The 14412-nt window shown below is 43.2% G+C and overlaps 1 protein-coding gene across 4 annotated transcripts in view; it reads right to left on the reverse strand.

Annotated features, from left to right (window-relative positions):
* Positions 1-14412, reverse strand: part of MYH13 (myosin heavy chain 13) — a 72079-nt gene that overhangs the window by 54966 nt on the left and 2701 nt on the right. For 3 of the 4 annotated variants that reach the window (XM_054537440.2, XM_054537439.2, XM_054537441.2), the window contains exons 1-6: positions 8345-8548; positions 6359-6502; positions 6117-6273; positions 4173-4200; positions 3972-4083; positions 1746-1838 (exon numbers count right to left, since the gene is read on the reverse strand). In XM_054537440.2, coding sequence (XP_054393415.2) covers positions 1746-1838; positions 3972-4083; positions 4173-4200; positions 6117-6273; positions 6359-6502; positions 8345-8548 — 738 coding nt within the window. Of the gene's footprint in view, positions 1-1745; positions 1839-3971; positions 4084-4172; positions 4201-6116; positions 6274-6358; positions 6503-8344; positions 8561-14412 lie in introns of those variants that run through there. The other variant, XM_024235576.3, reaches the window with a different exon arrangement.

Below are 14412 nucleotides of genomic sequence, written 5' to 3' on the forward strand. Positions count from 1 at the left end.
AACTCAGGGTCTAGGTGGCCCACTTTCTGGGGAGTGGGAGGTAAAATTTCATATGCGTGTTTGTGTGTATGCACCTGCTTCATACATTATCTGCTTAATTGGTCCTCAATGACACTGTGAGCAAATTTGAGGACAAAAAATGTTTTCTTGCTTTTTCTCCCACAGTGTCTGAAATGTGGATGGTACTTAGTAATAGCCTAAATATTTTCTGAATGAGCCCTAGGAAAAGTTAGTGAAGGATCAGTAAAGGCCCACGTGCACTGTAAGTGCTGTGTCTTCAGTATATTTAGCTGCTTAATGGAAGACAATGGAAGTCATCCCTAGCCTGCAAATATTTGGAGGGTGGAAAGAGGACAAAATAATTAGAATGATTGTGACTTCTGGGTCAGGGCTAGGAGTAGAGGCCCATGAACTAAGTAAATGGGAATGAGAAGAGGGAGTGCCTGAAGGTATTGTCTTTCACTTTAAGCTGGTGTCAGGCCAGTGCAATAACTAACTTGGTCCAGGCATGGGTAACATACATCTGCCATGTAACACGTGCCCAGATCTTCCACAAGGAAGAGGAGTTTATTTGGGCACTGGGGAGGATACAGGTGCAAACTGGCAGTGCACAGCGTACAAAGAACATATCCAAGGAAAGAAAAGTCAAGGCTCAGAGCCGTGGTCCTTGATGGATTATCTACTTCCTCATTGATAACCATTTTATCTTTTAGGCGACAAAATACAAGTTTGAGACTATCCAACTATTAAGATGTGTGAAGTTTTAATGTACTTTTGCAACCATAGGCACAAATGATGGCTTCGCCTCTGAGTACTTGCTTCACTGGCCAGTGAAATGAAATAGAGGGCTGGATGTGTGTTTATTTCCAATGGGAAGTAAATGTCTTTTTGATTAAGCCAAACCTAAGTAAAAAGTTGAAGGATGGCATATATCCTTCAATATCTTCAGTATGAATCTATTCCAATTTTTTTTTTTTTCTTTTTTTTTTGAGACAGAGTCGCCCTCTATTGCCCAGGCTGGAGTGCAGTGTTGCAATTTTGGCTCCCTGCAACCTCCGCCTCCCGGGTTCAAGCAATTCTCCTGCCTCAGCCTCCCAAGTAGCTGGGATTACAGGCATGTGCCGCCATGCCCAGCTAATCTTTTGTATTTTTAGTAGAGATGGGGTTTCGTCATGCTGGCCAGGCTCGTCTCAAACTCCTGGCCTCAAGTGATCCACCCACCTCAGCGTCCCAAAGTGCTGGGATTACAGGCGTGAGCCACCGCGCCCAGCCTATTTCAAATTTTTGAGCTCTTCTGCCTTCACTAGGTTTTCCCTGCTCCCAGTCCCTACTGAGTTGGAAGAGGTCAAATCTGCTAACTTAATTCGCACTAAGGTTTCCGTGGCTAGGCCAATAGATATGGCTTAATGGATGTTAACATTTTAAAATGTTTCCACACAGAGAGACCCATTTTAGCATAAAGTTGATCTCTAATTGTGGGATTTGAATCACGTGAGTGACTTCAGGATGCTGTGAGGTGACATTGCCTAGTTAGGGTAGGATGGCAAATCTTCCCTCTGCCAGGACCAAGCCAACACCTTCCTCAAAGTGTATCAAAATATTCCACGTGGGTAGATTGATCTCAATCACTTGGGGGTAGAAAAAGGCCCCCGTATATTCCAGTTTATGGGGCAGTTTTTCATATCCAGCATTTCAGGAGAGGGTATGGTTTTGGGAGGATACTTGAAAATTGGGCTGGGTCTTACAAATCTTGAGGAGTTGTCATTCCTCACAGTCTTGGCATTTCCAAAGGCCTCCAGCAGCGGGTTGGCCTGGATAATCTGATCCTCCAGGGTTCCCTAATAATAAACAAGAAGAGGAAAAAGAGGACTTTGGATGGTTTTCTAAAGTAGCCCCTTGGTGACTAAAACGGTGGATGCTCTGGGCAGGTTCAGGTAGAGATGTCGACCAGCTCCACCTGGTGGTCAGTGCAGTACCCACACCCCCACCCCCACCAGACCTGAGGCATCTTCAAGGTCCCATCCTAGACAGGCTCTTATTAGCAGAGCATCGAAGTGACTTCTGGTCATGCCAGGTTCTAGGCAGGAATATTACTCCCTCCATCAGAACATCCAGACTGCCTTTCTGATAACATTTCATTATAAATCATGGATTTTTATAACATGCCCCTCTGTTATTGCATGTAATATGACCCACCTAATATAGATATTTGTGTTCAGAAGGAGAAATAGAATGTGAGCAAAGCAAGGGACCCAGGGGATGATACAATAGAAACAGTGGTTCTCAAAAAGGTTTTTTTATGTAGCAAAAACATATGTTATGAGAATAATTATTCAGAAATCCACTATAGAAAGCAGAGTTTTCACCTTCACCTCCATGACTGCTTTATCCTTCTGGGCCCAGAGCAATTTAGAAACTACCGTCAAACCTAGTGGTTCTCAAAGGGTGGTCCCTGGACCAGCAGCGTGAACACTATCTGGGAATATATGAGAAATGCCAGGTATGGTAGTTCACACTCGTAATTAGCACTTTGGAAGGCTGAGGCAGGAGGATTACTTGAGGCCAACGGTCTGATACCAGCCTGGGAAAGACAGTGAGACTCCATCTCTACAAAAAATTTAAAAAAACTAGCCAGGCATGGTGGTTCCTGTAGTCCTAGCTACTCGGAAGGCTGAAGCAGGATGATCGCTTGAGCCCAGGAGTTTGAAGTTACGGTGAGCTATGATGGTGCGCCACTGTACTCCAGCCTGGGTGACAGAGTGAGACCGTGTCTCTACAAAATAAAAAGGAAAAAAAAAAGCAAACTATGAGGCCCCACCCTAGATCTACACAATCAGGAATTCTGGGCCTGGGCTCTGAGGCCCTTTGTTAAGAATCTCTCCTGTTGATTCTGATGTGTACTCCAGTTTGAAAACCACTGGTGTAAACATTCCTTCTCCAGAGGAGGATGTGGAGTTGGTCAAGGTCCCTCAGCTGTAGCTGATGGAGCTGGTGCCAGAACTCAAGTCCATTCTGGTGGAACCACTTCCTGCTTTGCTTCATGTGATACTGTGATATAATAGGAATGGTATATTTTGGTCTTTTTCCAGTTTCCTGGTACACAGCTCCTAAAACCCTTGGAATATCTGAAGTGATAAATGTCTTTTTGTGTGCTAATGAGATGATTGGTGGCTTCGGGGTCCTGGACAGCTCAGGATGGGGGCTGGTTGCCAGGGAACCAACCACGTGATTAGAGAGTTGGAACTTTCAGCCCTATTCCTGACCCCTGGGAAGGAAAGAAGGGCTGAAGGTTGAGTCAATCATCAATGGCCAGTGATTTAATTAATCATGCTCATGTAATGGAACTTCTATAAAAACCCTACACAGAAGGCTTCAGAGAGGTTCCAGGTTGATCAACACCTGGAGGTACTGGGAGGATGTCACCTGCAGAGACCCTGCCCCTCCCCCATACTTTGCCCTAGACATCTTTTCCACTTGGCTTTTCTTCTGCATCCTTTGTAACATGCTTTATAACAAACTGGCAAATGTAAGCAAAGTGTTTCTCTGAGTTCTATGGAGCATTCTAGGTAATTATCAAACCTGAGATGGGGGTCTTGAGATCCTTCCAATTAATAGCTGCTTGCTTAGAAGTTCAGGAGGCCCAGACTGGTCCCTGGTGTCTAAAGTGGGGTCAGTTTTGCAGGACTGAGCCCTTGTGTGATTTGATACTTTCTCTAGGTAGTTAGCATCAGAATTGAATTGAATTGTAGGACACCCAGTTGGTGTCTGCAGAGAATTAGAGAATTGTTTGGCATGGAAAAACCCCATACATTTGATGGCAGACGCGTTCTGTGTGAGGATACAGAGAGGAAAGAAAGAGTTTTTCCTATTTGCCATTTCTACTGAGCGCATACCCTGCATACACTTGGTGCTCATCCAGGCTTTAAATTATACTTATTCCAATAAGCCTCCAGATGCAGGTGGCTGCTCACCTGCATTTTGCCTGGCTGTGTCTCCTTCTTCTTGTCCCCAGTAACTGCAATTGTTGCAAAATACTGGATGACATGCTTGGTGTTCACAGTCTTCCCAGCCCCGGATTCTCCGCTGCCAATTTAAAAGTAAACAGGATAAAGGAGAGTGGAAGGGAGGGCACTGGTTTCCAAGTCATGATGGTACAAAGAGGTGTTACTCACGTGATGAGGATAGACTGGTTGTCTCGATCTAGAAATGCAGAGGGAAGCAAAACAAAACAAATAAACAACAAACAGAACATTAAAATAAAGTAACATTGGGGGTGGTTGGAGAACATAGGCTCTAGTTAATGTCTTTGCCATTAACCAGCGGTATGATTTGGGCATGTCTAATCTTCTTTGGGACAATTTAGGCAGATTTCTCAAATGTGGGATGTGCAACATGACCAGCCTGGGAGGTGAACGATTCACTACTCACTGTAGTGAATCCCACAGTGTAGAAGTTACTCATGTTTGTAGATCTTTCGCTCCCTGCTAGTTCTTTCCCATTGCCCTTTTCCATAAAGGCAGCAAGTGTCGGGTTCAGAGCTTGTGGGGCCACAGCTTTTCATCAGCATTTATAGATGCTGGTTGGTTTTATTGCATTTTTCTTTTACCTTTACCTTCTACTTGTGAAAAGTGATACTGGTTTTTCATTTACAATAGAGCACGGATTGAACTGTGTCCTCCTAAAATTCACATATTGAATTTCTAACCCCTAGTACCTCAGAATGTGACCTTATTTGGAAATAAGATGTAAACAAGATGCAGCGGTCAAGATGAGGTCATGCTGGAGTAGGGCAAGCCCCTGATCTAATATGACTGGTATCCTTACAAACAGAAGAAATTTGGAGACACACAAGCACACGGGGAGAATGCCATATGAAGATAAAGGCAGGGATCAGGGTGATGCTTCTACAAATAAAAAACAACAAATATTTCTGCTAGCAAACCATAGAAGCTAGGAGAGCGAGGCATGGGCCAGATTCTCTCTCAGCGTCCTCAGACTAACCAATCCTGTTGACGCCTTGGCCTCGGGCTTCAATCCTCTAGAACTGTGGGACAGTACATTTCTATTGTGTAAGCCCCCTCAGTCTGTGATACTGGAGCAGCCATAGCAAACTAATAGAAATCATGGTATTAGTCTTCCCTTTAAAATTAATGTAACATGAATTAATTTCAAGAAAAATATTAAGTTTGCAGACATGGCAAGGATTGTGATTGTGAGACAGAAATGACAGAAGTTTGGGCACCATTGCATTAGATGATTTTTAAGCATCTACAGGTCTCAGATTCAGATGCTTGCTTCTTTTTTTTTTTTTTGAGACGGAGTTTCACTCTTTTTGCCCAGGCTGAAGTGCAGTGGCAAGATCTCAGCTCACCACAACCTCCTCCTCCAGGTGCAAGCAATTCTCCTGCCTCAGCCTCCTGAGTAGCTGGGATTACAGGCACCCACTACCATGACTGGCTAATTTTTTTGTATTTTTACTAGAGAGAGGGTTTCATCATGTTGGCCAGGCTGGCCCTGAACTCCTGACCTCAGGTGATCCACCTGCCTCAGCCTCCCAAAGTGCTGGGATTACAGGTGTGAGCCACTGCACCCAGCCATGCTTCTACTTCTAGTATCTGTTCCAAGTCAAGTCAGGTGAAGGTTGAACAGACTTGATATTAGGCATCATGGCATGACAGTGTTACCATGTCCCTACTCCCCAGGTCATTCTGGAAATTTAAGGAGGTGAAGGGGAGCCTGAGTTTGGGGAAGAACACAGGAACACTGCTTTACCCATTTCTCCAACGTAGCATTCCCTGAGTGGCTACTGATATGGTTTCTCTTCAAAGTACACCTGGATTGGGGGTTCCCTGGGGACAAAGGTAGGGCATCTCCTTGTGTTCCACATTCTCCCAAATAAGCATGAGCTCAGTGTAGCTTCAGCCATAACCACAGGCCTTGTCATGCACTGTGACTGGCAATGGAAGACGTTGTACTCCTTGCTTTTCATCCCCAAATCATCTGACTCTTCAAAGATCCTTTGATTATTGCACCATTCAGATGGCCAATGCCTGTCAAAAGCTTGAAAAATTAACTAAGGATGGCTTCAAAAAATATGAATCAAAGAAATTACTCACCAGTCAGCATGAACTGATAGGCATTGTCGGAGATGGAGAAGATGTGGGGCGGGGCCTCCTGGCGCTTTTTGCCTCTGTAGGCAGCCACCACCTCGGGCTTGTACACTGGCAGCCACTTGTAGGGGTTGACGGTGACACAGAAGAGGCCTGAGTAGGTCTGGGAAAATCAGAACATTTATCATTTGGATCTTATTTTTACTCAGAGAGAGACATGAAATAAAAAGGTGTTCACAGACACTCACGTAGATCATCCAGGCCGCGTAGCGCTCTTTGAGGTTGTACAGAACAGCAGGTTCATGCAGGTGAGTCATCATGGCCATGTCCTCAATCTTGTCAAATTTGGGAGGGTTCATGGGGAAGACCTGGTCATTGTTCAGAGTGAGCGTCTGGGTATTGAGAGGAAAAGCAGGTAATAAATGGGTGAGCGAAGTGCCCACATTACACTTTACTGATGTGGTGGAAGTAGTGAGATATTGTGAAGCAATTACCCCATTGTGATGGATAATTTTATGGATCATTTCCATACCCCAACATGATCCATAAATAACAGTTCTTGAAGAACCTGATTCTGGTCAAACTATGTAGCCAATTCCAGTCTGATGCCCCTCAGTCATCCTGCTGTCGTGTGTACCAGGAGTGGGTTACAGGTGTGCAGAGCTTTGGAGCCCTTGGGTCCTAATGCCAGGTTGCCTCTGTTTACCCTATTTGTTGTGAGTGCTGTGATGAGACAAAGGTTGGAAGGTTACAAAGAACTGCTTCAAAGTGTTCTGTGCTTTTCCACCTCAAAATCTCTGCTCATGAGGGTTCCTTCGGCTGGAATGTTTTCATGAAAATTTTGTTTAGAAACCTTCAAAGCTCAGCTCCAGCACCAACTCCTCCACGACCCATCTCCTCTCTCCCCTATTGCTTCAAGGCTCCCATAATTATTTGTACCTCTGCTCTAATAGTTCAAACATTTGGGGGTGCATCATGGTTCTTTGCTGAATATTTTCAGAATATTATTTACTTTTTTTTCCCTTTGTTTTTTTCCCACCTCTCTCCCCCATTCAAGCTGGCTCTGCACTCCATGGCTCAGGAGAGATAGAAAATAGGGCAAGAACAGCTACTAGGGAGGCTGAGGCAGGAGAATGGCGTGAATCCGGGAGGCGGAGCTTGCAGTGAGCCGAGATCGCGCCACTGCACTCCAGGCTGGGCGACACAGCGAGACTCCAACTCAGAAAAAAAAAAAAAAAAAAAAAAATAGGGCAAGAAAAGAAAAAGAGCTTGTAATACTTCCTGGATTTTGTTTCCCAGAAGCCTAAGTCCTTAGGAAAACTTTGAGGGTTTCGCAGAAAAGGTAAAAGGAAGGAGTTTTGCTGGCATAGACCAATTTTTTTGAGGAAGGGAGGCCCTTCCACTCCATCACCCAAGACTAGAAAAAGAGAGACAGACACCCAAGGTAGCCAAAGGGGAGGTAGAAAAGCCTATGATCCTGAATCTTTAAGGACTGGGACTTGTTTCTTAATAGATCCTCCAGGGAGGCTGTGAGTCCCCCGTGTAGTGCTGTGTAAGGTTCTGAAAATGTGACGTCCCTGAGGTGGTGGTGGGGGCACCCCAAGAGTGACTGAACACATTTTTTCCCAGCCCACTGAAAAAGGACTGGAATCAGAGGTTAAGTTTAATAACAAAAAATAAAAGCAAGGTCTGTCTCATATGCCTGAGTTTGTGAAATGAGATTCATACCTGCCATATACATCTTTGGGAAACTTTGGGAAAGCAGGTGCAGAGGTATGCTTATATTTGCAAAGCGATCAACGCTATGACCTAGACCTGGTGGATGTCCAGTAAGTACTGAATGGTACATGATAATTCTCCACATTAAACGAGTCAATGGCTCCTGAGCTTCCTCTGTAGCAGCCACTCTGCAGCCCAGAGAGGTATAATTGGTCAGCCCATCCAGTATCAGCCTCTTCCTTAAATAGACCAACCTTTTCTGCCCTCACCTGCTGCTTTCCTCTAAAGCAAACACCACAAAACCCCCTCAAAGCCCAAGTCCTTGGAGAAGGAAAGAGACAAGAGTGAAGATGCATGTAATAGCAGCTTTCACCTGCTACCTCACTGCAGAACAGATAAACTAAGTTTTGTTCTGTCTTCAGATTCCAAAGGACCAGCATGCAATTTCTAATATTCTACTCCAAAGAAAAATGGGCATGCCCATATTATCAAAGACATCTGGAATCAACACTCACCCGGTCATCAAGGGTCTTGACTATGACTTTGTCATTTTCCCTAGTCTGGATCATGCCTTTCACATACATTTCTTTATCATCCGCTACAAAGCAGGCTTTCTTGGAATCAAACGGACGATTTTGAGCCTCAATTCTCTCCTTCTCTGGTTTCCGGAGGTAGGGAGCTGCTTCTCCAAAAATGGCCATTTCTGCATCAGAGCTCATGACTGCAGAGGGCTGGGAAGACCAGAGGGACTGCTGAGTCTTGTGCTTGGATGACTGCTGAAGCTGCAGGGCCCCTACCCTTATGCTATTCAAACAGTGGGCCAGATTCAAAGGCTCCTAGATTGGACATAGGTCCTGAGGGATCTATGGCCAGATCTAGGAGCTTAAAGTGTGAAAGCGGGAATAAGCTAAAGGGGATATTTTATTCTAACAAAAAAGTATGAAGGTTTTTTTTTTATCCTCTGAGTGTTGATTTTGGGAATATTTTAGTTCAGCTCCATGTGTGCATGTCTGAATCAATTAGAACCAAGGTGAACCCCATAAAAGAGGCTTCAGGAAGCACTTTCTTTCTTTCTTTCTTTTCTGAGACAGAGTTTTGCTCTTGTCACCCAGGCTGGAGTGTAATGGCTCGATCTCGGCTCTGCAACCTCTGCCTCCCAGGTTCAAGCGATTCTCCTCTCTCAGCCTCCCGAGTAGCTGGGATTACAGGTGCCCGCCACCACACCCAGCTATTTTTTTAAATATTTTTAGTAGAGAGAGGGTTTCACCATGTTGGCCAGGCTGGTCTTGAACTCCTGACCTCAGGTGATCCACTCGTTTCGGCCTCCCAAAGTGCTGGGATTACAGGTGTGAGCCACCAAGCCCGGCCTAGGGAGCACTTTCTAAATCACTCATCGTGTTTGAGCCTGTGATCTCAGTGTCATTCTAAAATGTTAAGAATATTTGAAAATCATCATTGGAATGCTGATAATTCTTAATAGACATTTCGGTTAGCTCCGTGAAAAGTGAATGACTTGAACATGAAGATTTGTCACATTTGTTTAAATAACAAGATGATGGGAGGCAAAATGGCCCAGGGCGATGGTCCCAAACTTTAACATGCCAGAATCCCCTTGAGGGGTTGTTAAAGCACAGATTACGGGCCCCATCCCCACAGTTTCTGATTCAGTAGGTCCGAAGTGGGGCCCCAAAATGGGCATTTCTAGCAAGTTCCCAGGTGATGCAGATGCTGCTGATCCAGGGACCACATTGAGGATGGCTGGCATAGTGCCTTCCTGTTCCCAGAGTGGTCCTTGAAATGTAGCAGCTTCATGCAGGACTTCATTAAGAAATGCAGAATCTCAGACCCACCCAAGATAATGGAATCAGCACCTGCTTTTTAACAAGATCCCCAGGTAATTTCTATGCATAGGAGATCGGGAAGTACTGGGCCTCTAAACTCCAAACGCAGTCTCTAAACTTTGTGCGTAGCAGTGTCAGGGTGTGACCAACATTGTTTAGTTAGATTAATACCCACCTTAGAACTTGATGCATGGTGTGTGTGTGTGTGTGTGTGTGTGTATGGGGGTGTGTGTGTGTAGGGGGTATTAGTCTCTCTCTTATCCCTTGTATCACTTTCTCCTAAACTATCTCCCTTTGCTGCCTTTCTTGCTCTTCTCTTTATGTATTTTTTCCTTCTTTTATGTAATGTATTGTCCCTGCATAGAATGCAGAAAATTCATCTTAAAGTCCTAGCACTGATCAAACCACTTAAGCTCTCTGGGGCGCAGCCTCTTCCCAGTTACAAAGGAGAAGCCAGCCTCGCTCCTGTCTAAGGTTTCTGTAAGTCCTGTGTGGACTGTTCCTCGCTCCTGTCTAAGGTTTCTGTAAGTCCTGTGTGGACTGTTCCTTTTCTCAGAATTTGCTTCTCCCATTCCTCCTCTGCACCTCTTCCCTCTACTCCACTACCTGTTTTCCTCAAGTCTCTTTCCTCTTTCCTTCCCTTCTCTCCTCTTTTCCTTCCCACTTAATTCTGTAACTGACATAAAATGGAGTCAAGTCATACACACACACATGCACACCCACACATATCTCTCCACATCTCTCTTAAGAAATAAATGTTTTTTTTTTTGAGAGACGGAGCCTTGCTCTGTCTCCCAGGCTGGAGTGTAATGGCACAATCTCGGTTCACTGCAACCTCTGCCTCCCGGGTTCGAGCAATTCTCCTGCCTCAGCCTCTCGAGTAGTTGGGATTACAGGCGCCCACCACCATGCCCAGCTAATTTTTGTATTTTTAGTAGAGATGGGGTTTCGCCATGTTTGTCAGGCTGGTCTTGAACTCCTGACCTCAGGTGATCCGCCCGCCTTGGCCTCCCAAAGTGCTGGGATTACAGGTGTGAGCCACCATGCCCGGCCTGAAATACATCATATTTTTTGAATAAGGTCTTTTATGTCCTCTTTTTATAGTGGGAAAGTTGAACGTGTTATAGTTCTCTCCCCCATCTTAGCCTTTATGAAATTGCTCTCTTTATTGGTAACTGGCCATTGTTGAAATATCCTTTCCTGTGATTCTGTGGGGTTCTGTCTTACATAAAGAAAAGCATCCACTTCCCGCGGGGCCTTATTCAGATAAGTTGCATTTTAGTTATACTTTGTCCAGTGGCTCTGCTGAACCATCTGTGGGTTCGTGGTTAGGTTTTCATAGTAAGGGACTGGAATTCAAACGTAGCACCCACAAATAAGGCTCTTGGCCTGCAGCCATCATGCTGGTTTAGAGTCTGTCAGTTACTACCTGGAGGATGAGAAAGAATTCATCCACATGGCTTTCTTCTCTCATTTCTTTGAAGATAGTCCCCAATGTAATGGCTTAGGTGGATTTCACTGCAGCAGCGGTTCTCAAACTTTGTGGTTTCAGGACTCCTTCGCACTCTTAAAACTAAATGACTGAGAGCCCCATAAGATTTGGTTTATGTAAGTCATATCTATTGATATTTACCATATTGGAAATTAAAATTGAGAAATTAAAAAATATTTATTAATTAACTAAAAATTACTATCAAATTCATTACATTAACATAAATATTTTATTTTATTATTTTATTGAGATGGAGTCTCAATGTGTCATCCAGGCTAGAGTGTAGTGGCGCAATCTCAGCTCACTGCAACCTCCACCTCCCGGGTTCAAGTGATTCTCCTGCCTCAGCCTCCTGAGTAACTGGGACTACAGGCGCCCGCCACCATGCCCAGCTAATTTTTGTATTTTTAGTAGAGACGGGGTTTCACTATGTTGGCCAGGCTGGTCTTGAACTCCTGACCTCAGCCTCCTGCTGATCGTCCTGCCTCAGCCTCCCAAAGTGCTGGGATTAAAGGCGTGAGCCACCGTGCCTGGCCAACATAAATATTTTAATAAAAATTACCATATTTTCCAAAACAAAAAGATTAGTGAGAAAGGTAGTGTTGTTTTCCATTTTTTGCAAATCTCTTTAATGTCTCCTTAATGGAAGACTGTTGGATTCTCATATCTGCTTCTGTATTCATGCCTTTGCTGTACGTTTGGTGAAAGTAAATATAAAATATTTAGCTATGTAATTCAGAAAAGGAAAGAGTATTTTAATCACCTTTTCAAATAATTGTGAATTTTCTTCTTAGATACTCTACCAAAACTTGACAAGTGGTCGTTTCTTAAAGGCTAGTTGCAATGTGGAATCTGAAGCCATATCAATAAACATTTTGTACTCCGTTACATTATAATCTGCTAGTCTGTCTTGCATTTTGAGTGGATCTTCTTTTCCCATATGTGGATTTCATACACTGGTTGTTTGGAAAATACTGGTTTACTGAATTATATAGTACTTCCAAATGTGGACACATTTTCTTACACAATATTAAAAAAATTACAATAATCAATATCACCACTGTGATATCATTTGAAAATTCTTTCAGTACTAGGAAGCTGTCAAGCTAATGGTGGCAAATACATATTTTCCTGTACGCGTTCTTGTTTATACTTGAAGGCTCAAAGTTGTGATTTATAACAAATGTTGTCAGTTTTTTCCTCAAGATGACAACCACATTGTTCCTTTTGGAGAACATGTTTGCCAAATATCCAAGTCTGAATAACCCATAGTTTGTCTGCTAGTTGGTCTTTTAAATAAAAATGGTGCTTTATGAATAAAGTGGCTAGTTCAGCTTGCAACTCACACAAATGCACATGTGCTTTTCCAGGAGACAACCATCAAATTTTGGTGGACTTCCCATTTCATCACATAAAATTATTAATGAAACTTTTTAGTGCAAGTGTATGGTAGTGAAGAATACAGTAATTACTAATACAGTTTGGTGCGGTGCCTTGATTTGTAATAAGGTACCAGCCATTTATTCATCCTTGCTTTTGCATCACTCATGCAGTGAAAATGGCAAATAACAGCTGGGTATTATTTGTGAAATTGTTTTAGCCTCATGTACCTCCTAAAAAGTTCTTGGGAGTCTACAAGGACCCACAGGCCACACTTTGAGAATGGCTGCCCTATTGCATAAGGGAATCCTGACTGGTTACAGGTTTACGACCTTATAATATGTAGCTTGACTTAGCGTTAAGCATGATACCCAAAAGTGTTGGAAGATGATTTACTTCAAAACCATCTGCAACATAATCTCTATGGCTGGGACCAGGGACTCTGATGTTTTGATAAGGTCCTCAGAGAGATGTTTGGGAACTACCGGTTTAAAGCATTACTTTGCTTGTATGAAACTACTCTGCTTTTCTAAAGCCAAAACCATGGCACAGTCTCATTGCTTGTACACAAATAATTTTAGGCAAATATTTCTTAATTTAATATTTGTATGCTTATTTTAAAGCCTATTACCTTATTTTATCAAAATGTGCCATCAATTATAAGTTCCACAAATAAAGAAAAAAAATGCAGCTGATTTAAACTGCAGTGCTTCTTTCATAGATTGTAATATGCATCCTCATTTCAGAGATAAATTTGTAAAAAATATTAAAAAATCAGAATCGATGGAAATAGGGTAATATTTGTTTAACATTTAGGAAGCGTGCTACATCCATGTATTCTATGACATAAATCAGTGTTTGTCAAACTTAAATGGGCATATGAGTCCTACTGTGAATATTCACTAGGTCTGGAGTTGGGTTTGAGCTTTTAAATATCTTACAAATTTCTCAGCTAATGCTGATATAGCAAGAATACAGGGTAACTTTAAAAACAAATAAGAAAAGAAAATGAATCAATGTAAATACAAATATTAAGTAAATTGACAGTATTGGTGTTAACATGGCTATTGCAAAACTTGTGATGGCAATAGGAGAATAAAGTCTGAAGTCAGGGAAAGGCTGCCATAACTGATAGTTGAGCCATATTTTTAGTCCTCCTGGAAAAACAAGGCTTTTCCATCTGGGCCTCACTGACAGTTTTCAAGTAGAGATTTTTCTCCCTTCATTTACTCTAACCGTGACTCAGAACCCAGTATCTCCTAGTAGTATTACCTAGATGATGCTTGAGTTATCCCTCCATATTCCTGCAATGGTGCATCTAACCTAGTTCAATACTTTTAGGCACAACTCTTTTCCCTTTGGGGCAGGTTTGATAGGCCAAATATTCTTCTTGCTTTAAATTAAAATCTGGCTCTCCATAACTTCAGGACAATAGTTTCTCATTCCACCCCTTGGTAACAGCAGAACGAGTTCAAACCTTCCTACGTGACAACTCTTCACCCTTTTGATGGCTGTTCTGTGTTCTGCTCAGCTTTATCTTCTCCATGCTAAATAGCCTCAACTTCCATTGCTTCTTCTATGATATGCTTTTGAATCCCTTACCATCTCAGTCACTCTTCCCTGAACCCACTCCTGTTAATCTTTTAAAGTGTGATATCCAAACCACATGTCACCCTCCACTGGAGTGTGCCCTCACCTCTCTTGACCTAGGTGTCATGCCTGAGGTGGTGATTGCCTGTTGGCAGCCACGTCTCACACTGCTGACGCACCACTCCCTGTCAAGCAAAGCCCCTCAGTCCTCTCCATGCATGCAGTTGCTAAGTCAGATCTTCTCCCTATATTTATGCAACTGTGAGTTGGGACCCAAGGG

Source organism: Pongo abelii, chromosome 19, assembly GCF_028885655.2.
Source record: "Pongo abelii isolate AG06213 chromosome 19, NHGRI_mPonAbe1-v2.0_pri, whole genome shotgun sequence".
Classification (NCBI taxonomy): Eukaryota; Metazoa; Chordata; class Mammalia; order Primates; family Hominidae; genus Pongo; species Pongo abelii.